Source organism: Panulirus ornatus, chromosome 58, assembly GCF_036320965.1.
Source record: "Panulirus ornatus isolate Po-2019 chromosome 58, ASM3632096v1, whole genome shotgun sequence".
NCBI lineage: Eukaryota > Metazoa > Arthropoda > Malacostraca > Decapoda > Palinuridae > Panulirus > Panulirus ornatus.
The window spans coordinates 10,664,747-10,676,883 of NC_092281.1; the positions used below are offsets into that span (position 1 = coordinate 10,664,747).

General features: G+C 44.6%; 1 protein-coding gene across 1 annotated transcript in view; it reads right to left on the reverse strand.

Moving 5' to 3' along the window:
- Positions 1–10,412, reverse strand: part of LOC139766708 (uncharacterized) — a 29,728-nt gene extending 19,316 nt beyond the window's left edge. The window contains exons 1-4 of the mRNA XM_071695628.1: positions 10,408–10,412; positions 7,705–7,846; positions 6,366–6,462; positions 4,327–5,049 (exon numbers count right to left, since the gene is read on the reverse strand). Coding sequence (XP_071551729.1) covers positions 4,327–5,049; positions 6,366–6,462; positions 7,705–7,846; positions 10,408–10,412 — 967 coding nt within the window. The remainder of the gene's footprint in view (positions 1–4,326; positions 5,050–6,365; positions 6,463–7,704; positions 7,847–10,407) is intronic.
- Positions 10,413–12,137: the final 1,725 nt, after the last annotated feature.

Consider the following 12,137-nt stretch of genomic DNA (forward strand, 5'->3'; position numbering starts at 1 on the left):
GTACGACCCTTGAGCACGACGGTACGATCCTTGAGCACGAAGGTACGATCCTTGAGCACGACGGTACGATCCTTGAGCACGACGGTACGATCCTTGAGCACGAAGGTACGACCCTTGAGCACGACGGTACGATCCTGGAGCACGACGGTACGATCCTTGAGCACGACGGTACGATCCTTGACCACGACGGTACGATCCTTGAGCAAGACGGTACGATCCTTGAGCACGACCCTTGAGCAAGACGGTACGACCCTTGAGCAAGTCGGTACGATCCTTGAGCACGACGGTACGATCCTTGAGCAAGACGGTACGATCCTTGAGCACGACCCTTGAGCAAGACGGTACGACCCTTGAGCAAGTCGGTACGACCCTTGAGCACGACGGTACGATCCTTGAGCACGACGGTACGATCCTTGACCACGACGGTACGATCTTTGAGCACGGCGGTACGATCCTTGAGCGCGAACGGCACGGTCCTTTGAGCACGGCGGTAGGAACGCAATGAGCCCGACCCTCGAGTACGTCGATAAGGAGAGACCATTGGTGTTTCCCCCCATGTCTTGAGGGTACTATCGCTGTGCTCAAGGGATTAAAACCAAGAATAGACATCTCCATGCAAATAAGGAGTTCCCGGTCGCCTCCAGAGGCGTCGCCAGACAGACTGGCCACACGGGATACAGGGAGTTCACACTGTGGTTCATACACCCAGGGGTAGTCCTCCCTGACGGTGGCCTGAAACATACATGGTCGTCGGGGGATCATCCAGCACCAGAGAGAGAGAGAGAGAGAGAGAGAGAGAGAGAGAGAGAGAGAGAGAGAGAGAGAGAGAGAGAGAGAGAGAGAGAGAGAGAGAAGGGTGAGGGAACGTATTCGCTCGTAATCCATATACTTTACGAAAACATCATACGAGAGTTTATATTCTCCTATCATTGCTCTTCTATTATGGATTATCATAAAGAAAAAGGAGAGAATCTGGCCACAAAAAAAAAACAACAATAGATTAAAGCTATTTTGATCGGATATGATAAACGTAAAAATATCTGAGAAATTTGTATAATTACGAAGCATTATGGGGAAGCTATCTGCGATTCAAAGGGACATATAAACCCTATCTCACCTTTCAAGCAATATGTTCCATATCATGGCTGACCTAAGTCACATTTTCAACCTAAGAGACACGAGCGAAATCACAATGGAAGCAAAACTAGTCCAACTCTGACGTTATTTTCCCACGGAGGCGTGAGTCAGCTGATGGTAATTAATTTGGGGTTGTTAGACAGTCATTTGGGGGGAGGGGGAGTGTAATTACCAAGGTTGTCGTCGGGCTGGTCATTACGTCTGTGATTGGTGCTGGGATGGGAACCACCGGAAAATGTGAGCTAGTAATGAGACACAGACATGAAATGACTGGAAATGTGTCATTGGTCAGAGAAATGAATGTGTGTGTGTGTGTGTGTGTGTGTGTGAGAGAGAGAGAGAGAGAGAGAGAGAGAGAGAGAGAGAGAGAGAGAGAGAGTCGGACGGAGGAGGACCTGTGGTATAGCGGTTAGCGTTGCCGACTACACATCCATCCCAGGTCGGTATTCTGGTCTGGATCCCCTACGTGTGCTGCAGCCAGCAGCCAACCCACCACCCACCACCAACACACCCCAGGTGTTCGTCTTTCCCACCTGGGTCGTTCGATCAACTGCGTCCCTGACTCCGGCTTGGGTTATGAATCAGTCGTTAAGCCGTGACACATCACAGTTAACTACCTGTTTGCTGTACCTCCGTCGTCGTTCATGAGATCACGTGTCTCTTGGCTATTTTCATCTGTTTTAGATGAAAAAAAAAAAGAAGAAAGTTTGAAGAAAAGATACATAGTAAATGAAGAGATACTGTACGAAATATGGCGTTTTCATAAGAAAGTGTACGTACTTGATCACATGAACCTTCGTCCCTATTAATGAGACTTTTGAGTAGAGGAGTCCAAACTATAATTCGTGAGGTTTGACGAATGCCTGATGGAGGAACCCACGGTATTATACGATGAGAGACTGGGAGGGAAGGAGGAGGGAGGAGGGAAAGTTTTTTTTTTTCCGTGGCTTCGTCAAGCCACGGAAAAAATATAAAACCCTTCCAGTGGACGAGAATGATCCCATTCTATCATGTCCTCAGAGATTCGCGCTCCGCGAAAGAAAGAAAAGACATTGAAAGAACACATCAACAGACTTTCAACGAAGGGAATTTTTTTTTACACACACACACACACAGAAGACCTGTTACCCAGGTTCCTCGTCCTGTAGGAGGGCACGGCGTTCCTCCCTCACGTCATCCCATCAGACTCCAAGATCACCAGACCTGCTACCCAGGTTCCTCGTCCTGTAGGAGGGCACGGCGTTCCTCCCTCACGTCATCCCCTCAGACGCCAAGATCGCCGGCCTTATATCCCCCCCAGACTAGAAATGCGGAGTATTATACTGATCAGTTTTAGGAGCTATACCAATATATTCTCACTATCTCCCGGGTTCCTGGGATCACTATATCAGTCCCGAAAGTCTTTCTACCCCCACACACATGTGTCGATACCACGTCTCCTACCGGGCCAGTGTGGGATTAACCCTGAGGGGGGAAAGACGAGAGAGAGAGAGAGAGAGAGAGAGAGAGAGAGAGAGAGAGAGAGAGAGAGAGAGAGAGAGAGAGAGAGAGAGAGAACTGAGGCGCTGGGCCCACAATGCCATTGGTCTGGGGGGGATCGAACCCATGGCGTCACGGCGATTGATACCGTCTATTCATACAGTCTAGCCACGTTAATGGACTCGGCTTCAACGCTTGGAGTCCTTCCTACCTTCTTCTTTTTCTTTCACTCAAACTCAACTCCGAAAATAGGTGGTGCGTTTGGTTCCAGTGTCTGCCATAAAGTGGCATTATTCCCCAGAGTAAACATCGACACACCGAGTGAAAGAAAGATGAATAACGATCCTGTAAGAAGCTGATACATTAAGGGTGTTAGGCGCACGTAATTCACTGGCATATTGATGGATAAAGCTTTGATTTTCGATGGTAAGAGGAGGAGGACTTTAAGCTCACCTCACCGAGGGTGAGACTAGAGCTTAAAGCTTGCCCTTGGGAATTGGTCATACGAGACCTTAAGCTTACCACGCTCGTAGTAACAGTTTGACCTAAGCTTAAGTTGATGAATAAGACCACGTGAAGCTTAAGAAGAAAAAAAAAAAAGGTCTTAGGACTAGCTACAGCTCTTGGTCTCAAGACTCCCTTCAAAGAATTTACGCACTCCTCTGGTAACATCTAGTTACCCAGTCTCCACCAACTGCACTAGGAGCAGCAGAACAAGAACAGCAGCAGCGGCAGCAGCTGTAGTAGTAACAGCAGCAACAGCTGGTGCAGCAGAGACTATTTCCTTCAGTCATAAACCCCAGGATAAAAGAACATGTCTCTAACGTCCGTCAAGTTTGGTCGATGCAAGACACACATGGTGGTGTGTCTTACAAGAGATACATAATAGCTGGACGTGTTCTGAGTCCAGGTTTTTAACAGCAATTTTCTTCATGGTAAATAGTGAAAGAAAGCAACAGAAAACTGTGGTACAGGCAAAGAGAACATCCTTAGGTTGCGAGGCTCTGTTGAAATACAAACAAATAAACGTCATTATATATATATATATATATATATATATATATATATATATATATATATATATATATATATATATATTATCCCTGGGGATAGGGGATTAAGATTACTTCCCACGTATTCCCTGCGTGTCGTAGAAGGCGACTAAAAGGGGAGGGAGCGGGGGGCTGGAAATCCTCCCCTCTCGTTTTTTTTTTCTTTTTTTTTTCCAAAAGAAGGAACAGAGGGGGCCAGGTGAGGATATTCCAAAAAAGGCCCAGTCCTCTGTTCTTAACGCTACCTCGCTAACGCGGGAAATGGCGAATAGTTTAAAATAAAGAAAAAAATATATAAATATATATATATATATATATATATATATATATATATATATATATATATATATATATATATATATATATATATATATATATAAAGTCAGGTGGAAATGGAGGACAAGAAAAACAGAGAACAAATATGAGAATGTTGAGGGAGTGGGGAAACAATGAGAATGTGAAATGATTCATAGACATTTTGTCTGGGAGGGAAGGAAAAAAATCTATATACACGAGGCAGGAAAACAGGCCAATGGGCAACTGGCGAATAGAATGAAAATTCATGACACAATAAAGATGGGGAATATCTCTCACCACACAGGTAGGGAGTGAAGAGGAGAGGCTGTCTGCAGCGGAGGGGAGCAGCTGAGGATGGTACAGCAACAACAGCAGAGAAGGGATAAGTCTGGTGCAGCAGAGAGAAGGAATGAGTCTCGTGCAGCAGTAGAGACAAGAGATGAGTCTCGTGCAGCAGCAGAGATAAGTGATGAGTCTTGTGCAGCAGCAGAGATAAGAGATGAGTCTCGCACAGCAGCAGAGATAAGAGATGAGTCTCGCACAGCAGCAGAGATAAGTGATGAGTCTCCTACAGCAGCAGAGACAAGAGATGAGTCTCGTACAGCAGTAGGGGTAAGTGATGAGTCTCGTACAGCAGCAGAGACAAGAGATGAGTCTCGTACAGCAGCAGAGGCAACAGATGAGTCTCGTGCAGCAGTAGAGATAAGAGATGAGTCTCGTACAGCAGCAGAGGCAAGAGAAGATTCTCGTACAGCAGCAGAGATAAGTGATGAGTCTCGTACAGCAGCAGAGATAAGTGATGAGTCTCGTGCAGCAGCAGAGAGAAGAGATGAGTCTCGTACAGCAGCAGAGGCAACAGATGAGTCTCGTGCAGCAGTAGAGATAAGAGATGAGTCTCGTACAGCAGCAGAGGCAAGAGAAGATTCTCGTACAGCAGCAGAGATAAGTGATGAGTCTCGTACAGCAGCAGAGATAAGTGATGAGTCTCGTGCAGCAGCAGAGACAAGAGATGAGTCTCGTACAGCAGCAGAGATAAGTGATGAGTCTCGTGCAGCAGCAGAGGTAAGGGATGAATACAGAAGGACTTGGGAAGGCGAGGTATATTTGCATAAGGGACGCGTTACAAAGAGGGAAAAACAGATGTTTTATGTCTTCAGTGTAGCAAAGATAATGAAGAGGGTTGAAGAATAATTAACAGCTCAGAGTGAACGAATGGCTGAATATAATTCATGGACTATATTGATGACTGAGAAAGAAGTGATTCATGGAATGGTTATGATTTGAATTTGTAGAGAGCATATGATAAGATGTGAGATCATCTCTTCCCATCGTATTTCCCAATAAAGATAAGACTTCTTCACCCAGCTCAGGTCCCACTGCTGGCGGAGGACAACTTTTTACAACGCACTGAGTTACCAGATCAAGATATACTGTCAGCTTTAAACGGGACACCAAAGGAGATAAAGCAACAGGTTTATGATGTGTTTTACATTCAAAAAAAAAATTGAAAGAAGCTAAAAATGATATGAATAATCCCAGCGATTATTCATTTCAGTAAAGTCACTTGCCACAGGAGTATACGTTGCTCAGCGTTACACCGAGGCTCATAAAAGATGAAAAAAAAAGAGTTCCCTCATGAAAATTATCGCGCAATGAGTTTGTGATCTTCATGGATGGCAAACTTGTGAAAACTATCAAATTAACTAAGACCGTAAACTATCTAGAGAATCGCTATATGTTATACGATTCACAGCACAGTTTTGATCGCAGTCATTCATGTCCTACAAATATTCTTAGTATCTTTCATGATACAATCCAGTGTATGATGGCAGTAGAGGAGATGAAATCCTTTACCACAAGTTCCAGACGCCATTCATCAATTTCCTCATCATAGATTCCTCGCAAAAGTTAAGTCGTATGGTAGAGATGGGGATGTATTCCAATGTTCTTTGGCTGAATTGTGTTGTGATAGTTAGACGTAGCAAGTGGCGTGCCACGGGGATTCGTCTTTGAGACCAATTCTGTTTCTGATGATATCAACGACGTAGATGAATGATCTGTGTTGCATGATCCTCACTTGTCATAGACGCCTCCAAACTGGGAGGTAAAGCTACAACAGGAACTAAATCGAATGCTGAATTGGGCTCACAAATAGCGCAGGAACTTGCAAAAAAAAAGATAATAGCAAGGATAAGTGTTGAATTCCGTCTATCAAAATGACAAACTATAGCATGACCGTTTTTTCAGCTACATATGGAAATATAGAAATAAACACTTAGGTGTGATAATTCCCGATGACCCAAAAATCAAAAAACCGGTGCATAAAACCTGTAGATAAAATGAACTTTAGGTCTCAAAGGAAGATCGCTCATATTTACATTCCTCTGAGACGCTTCTCACCCTTCATGATCCACTGGCGCGTCCCTATCTTATCTTCCCTGATCGGCTTTGGTCGCCGCACTCTGGACATCCATAGGAAAGCGAGTCCACAGGAGAGCTGCAGATCATTCACAATCTGAGATAGAAATCCTCTGAAATTCCCTTTTGACGCCCGTGACTGACTTATTCATCTTAGAAGATTGAGGGATGTGATCTGAGGCGGGTATCCAGTGTGACCAAAGCCTTCTCTAGAGTTTTGACTTAAGCAAGTATGTCATACTAGTTCAGGTTGATTCCACCCACTCGTGGTAATGGATACAAATTGGTAGGTCAAGATTCTCCTTCGATGGGGCAAAGTACTCCTTCCTTCAACAGGATTGTTTACATGCGGAGTAACTTAACGAGAACAGTTGTTAAAAAAGGAGAGAACTACATCTACGAAACAGTCTAGACGGATACTTCGTTGAAAACCTACGGCTGACGTCATCTGTGATTCCGTCATCGAAAGAGAAATTCTCTCTCTAGTTTGTCATTATGTTTTCCTGGTCTCTTTATCTTCCTCTCTCTGTTTCTGGTCTCTTCTACGCTCGCAAACTGCCTCAAAACAACCGTATGGCCTGTTGCTCTTCCCCCTTCTTTCTTGTCTCTTTCTGATTACGTTGAAGACGTGGCTCGTATAGAGAAATTAATTCTACAGACTTCGACACATGATGCTAGTTAATTATACCCTCTCAGGTCCCTGGGGTCTAGAGATGCTGGAGGAAGGAATGTTCGTGTTGTGTAGTAGTCACACGTTATTTCTACACCTCAATGTATTCCAAAGCCTTTCTTCCCTTTGAAGGAAGTAACGCCTGAGTTGACTAACATCGGATCCCGAAGTACTTCGATGGATCATGATGGGATGTGTCTTTGTCTGGGTAACTTGTGTATTCATGGGATGAAAGTGGAATTCAGGTATATGACGTCGACAACATACAGGGTTTACAGTCGCTATGGGTGTCGGTGTTTGCGGGCGGTTTTAAAACCACCATCTGTTTGAACAGCTGTTGGCCTATTTATCCAGCGCGCGTTGCAGAGGCCGCGAACATGTCTGATCGTTCATATCAGCTAGGAGTCACGTACGAGAAGGACGTGAACTAAACCCTGGGACCGTAGAGGAACTGTCATCACCTTCGTTTCAGATGCGCTGAGCGTCTGAGGAAGGTGGGAGGTAAATCCTTTGAAGATCCGTGGCCTCCTGCGCGCCCATAGATCCTCTCGCATTTAAGATGCATAACCCGACGCTCGGAGGAGGGGGGCCCCGAGCGCTGGGGGAGCACCAAGGGTTCGCGGAGGGTGATCCAGTTACGCAAGAGCTTACATTCCGACACCAGGATGCCTCCTGGATTTCAGACGAACCACCTCCGCCCTGGAAAGCTCTAAAAAACACTTGAAGGTCTCCATGTTGGCGGGACGATGTCACGCCATGTCGAACCTGGCTCAGCAGCACCAGGAAGCAACAGCTGCCGGAGGGCAAGGCGAAGTCATGATCAGATGAAGAGTATGGTCGATTGCCTCCTCCAAAGCTGTGGCTTATTTCGCCCGGCGAACGTCTAAAGGGGAGGACAATATCGCCAGCGACGGTGTCTATTCATATGTAAATTTCTCTTGTCAGCGTTACTGCTCTCGAGGCGAGCCTGACGCGGCTGAGGTCGGGAACAACAGTATCTTACATGAGGAGAGCAATGTTAACCTTTCCACTAGACTGGTCCTTGTATGGGCGGTGGTGGTGGTGGCGGCGAGGGGAGAGGGAAGGAGGGAGGAGTAGAGGCGGAAGAAGAGACTTGAGGGAGAAGTAGGATTGAGGTAGACCTGGAGACAAAGAGAGAGAGCAGGGGAGAGAGTTGGAGGAGAAGGAGAGGTGGGGAGAAGTAAGAGTGTGGAGAGGAGGAAGAGCTGAAGGAGAGGTAGGGTTGGGGAGGTTAGAAGACGGAGGAGAGTGGAGAGAAGAAGGGAATTGGAGGAGAGGTGTCAGAGTAGCTGGACTCACTAAACCGTCCAAACTTATATCTCCTGCAGCTGAGAAGAGAAAGGAGTTAGAAAATATATAGAGATAAGAGATTAGACAAACAGATTGTAAGTAATGATACAAATAGATTGTAGGTAATGATACAAATAGATTGTAAGTAATGATACAAATAGACTGTAAGTAATGACCTCAGGTATAGAGCAAATTACTCTGATTATCATCAAACAACATCATATACGCAGTAGAGATCTGATCAAATTTTTTTTTTTTCGCGAACTATGATGGCCATTTTTTTGTGCCTTTCCTACCAGACTAGCTTTATATCAGACTAGCTTTATAAACAGACTAGCTTTATAACAGACTAGCTTTATAAACAGACTAGCTTTATAAACAGACTAGCTTTATAACAGACTAGCTTTATAACAGACTAGCTTTATAAACAGACTAGCTTTATAAACAGACTAGCTTTATAAACAGACTAGCTTTATAACAGACTAGCTTTATAAACAGACTAGCTTTATAACAGACTAGCTTTATAACAGACTAGCTTTATAAACAGACTAGCTTTATAACAGACTAGCTTTATAACAGACTAGCTTTATAAACAGACTAGCTTTATAACAGACTAGCTTTATAAACAGACTAGCTTTATAACAGACTAGCTTTATAACAGACTAGCTTTATAACAGACTAGCTTTATAACAGATTAGCTTTATAACAGACTAGCTTTATAAACAGACTAGATTTATAACAGACTAGCTTTATAACAGACTAGCTTTATAACAGACTAGCTTTATAAACAGACTAGCTTTATAACAGACTAGCTTTATAACAGACTAGCTTTATAACAGACTAGCTTTATAACATACTAGCTTTACATCGGACTAGCTTTATAACAGACTAGCTTTATATCAGACTAGCTTTATAACAGACTAGCTTTACATCGGACTAGCTTTATCACAGACTAGCTTTATAAACAGACTAGCTTTATTCCTCACAGACACCCGGACAGCGTGGTAAAGCTAGCACACGTGAGAAACATATCTGACCACATAAGTCCACGATGCCATCCAGGTGGAGCGACTGCAAGCTGGGAGGGCTGGCTCCCGTTCAGCTGGTAATGATCCAGGCTGTTGTAGTGGAGGGGGCCTGGGTCTGTAGTGGAGGGGGACTGGGTCTGTAGTGGAGGGGGACTGGGTCTGTAGTGGAGGGGGACTGGGTCTGTAGTGGAGAGGGACTGGGTCTGTAGTGGAGAGGGACTGGGTCTGTAGTGGAGGGGGACTGGGTCTGTAGTGGAGGGGAACTGGGTCTGTAGTGGAGGGGGACTGGGTCTGTAGTGGAGGGGGACTGGGTCTGTAGTGGAGGGGGACTGGGTCTGTAGTGGAGAGGGACTGGGTCTGTAGTGGAGGGGGACTGGGTCTGTAGTGGAGGGGGACTGGGTCTGTAGTGGAGGGGACCTGGGTCTCTCGAGGACGCTGAAGACCCCCTTCAGTGGTTCGAAGGTAATCTAACCCTACCCCATCTTCCTACCTCCCTCCCCTGGTCCCGCAGGGCCGTTGGGGGGGTGGGGGGGGATTGGGGGGGATGTCCACATGTCATGACCTGGGTCATTACTGTCTGGGGTGACCTGGCACAGTTGACCTCGTCAGCAGCAGTGCTTGGTATTTCACCAGAGATGGATGTCGTGGGTAATATCTATTCATGGCGAGAGATTATATTAGATTATATTACTCATTCTACCTCGCGATTACCTTCACGGCTTTGAAAGCGTCGTAACAAAAGAGGATATTCTCTTTTTTGATGTGATATTCGAGAGAAGATTTGTGACAGAAAATGAAAAAAGAATATTAACAGGGGAGCGAGTGAGTCTGGCTGCTGCTTGATCCAGCAATAACGTCTATAAAAAGAGAGAATATATGACTCTGGTCGTGAATTCATATTGGAACGACTGACGAGACAAAAACGACACTTGAGAGTGACGTCATACTCATACGACACTTGATAGTGACGTCATACTCATACGACACTTGATAGTGACGTCATACTCATACTCACGTCATTATTCCTAAATGATTTTGTCATTGCATCTTTCTGCCTCGAGAGATCGGTCCCTCCCTCGTATCATTCAATATGAATAACCCGCGTCTGTACGTGAGGAATAACTCCTCGTATACCCTATACCCTTCTCGACCAACCCTTGGGGGGGTGTGAATGAACAGCTGGGTTGACTGTGGACCGACCCCCGCGACCAGGATTCGAACCCACGTATGCACTCGACCCTAGGCGGCCCGTGAATGCGTCACGGTCAGCAACGCTTAACCACTACACCACACTGCTCACATAAAACAGTATAACTGCCCACAGACACTAGGGGAAGATCAACCCTACCTTAATACCCCCTCCAAAAAAAGGGGGAAGAACCGGCCACTACAGAGTGTTAACAGCTCTACAAGTGTTGACCAAGTGCCAAGCCTCGACTCGACTCTAAATTATTAACCACATCATTATGAGATGTCATGATGATCGGTACTGACGTATAACCATGCCACCTTTAAAAGACAAAAGAAAGGACTTTCCCTCGTGGTTAAGTCATAAGTCACCGAGCGTGGGAGTGGACTGTGGACTGGCTTACAACTAGAAAGAAAGTGGTAGGAAACGTGGGAAGTATGTAATCGATTTGACCCAACGTGACGAAGTGAAAACCACAAGGCTTAGTCCCAGAGGCAGGCAGGCCTCCCTACCTCCTTCCCCCTGTATTTCTATATGGCCCAATGCTGAGGAAGGATCAAACGCGAAACTCTTAATAAAATAATCTACAGATGGTATATATACAGTTAGATCGTTAAAGCCAAAAGAAAAGAAACACTGATGCTGAGAGATGGAGGGGAAAAATGACGTATTAGTGAGAGATGGAGGGGAAAATGACGTATTAGTGAGATATGTGGTATAAAGATAATGTTATAGACGAAAGCAACGTGAGAAAATAACTGACTACGATTATAATTAAGATGTGTAATTATCCATTTTTTTTTTACGAGTAGGTAAAGACCGTATGATAATCAGCGATGACCCAGAATAAACGCAGTAATGTTGAACTTCATATGAGAAAGAAAACAGAATGTGAGGTTTCATAGCTAGAAATTTATACCATAAAACGAGATCACATTCAGAAAAACAAAATTAGGCCAAATACAGAGCGGAGCAATAAAACTAATTTCAACACTCAGAAATAAACCATATGAAAAAAAAATGTTATAAAAAGTCATGTTCTCTACGAAAGTGCAAACACCGGGGAAATCTTCTGTTAGTTTTCAGAGTTCTTGATGATCATTTGAATACAACAAAATCACAACAATATCGGCACATCAGATGAAGATACAGAGGACAGAGATAACAACGATTGGAAGCTGAAGGAAAGAACATGTTATACAACCGCGAGTAAAAGCTTCTTCATCACAGAGAACTGTGGAATAATCTACCATCAGGTACTGTCATACCAAACGACTATCAATTTGTTCACAATACAATCAGATAATTACTTTAAATATGTCCATTACCAATGAATAACCTTCTTTAAGAATGACAAAATGCTGTGGAAATATTCCAGGATCTTTTTTCTTTACAGACGAGAGGGTAAACTCACGCCTCATCCACACAGTACCGGTGGCCGAAATTAGATTAAACTTTCCATTCATTCTTTCCAACAGAATTTCCATGTCAGCATACGTCAGCACACAGCCTCTGTATAGTGTCTCATCTCTGGTTCTTTTCCCAACCGACTGATT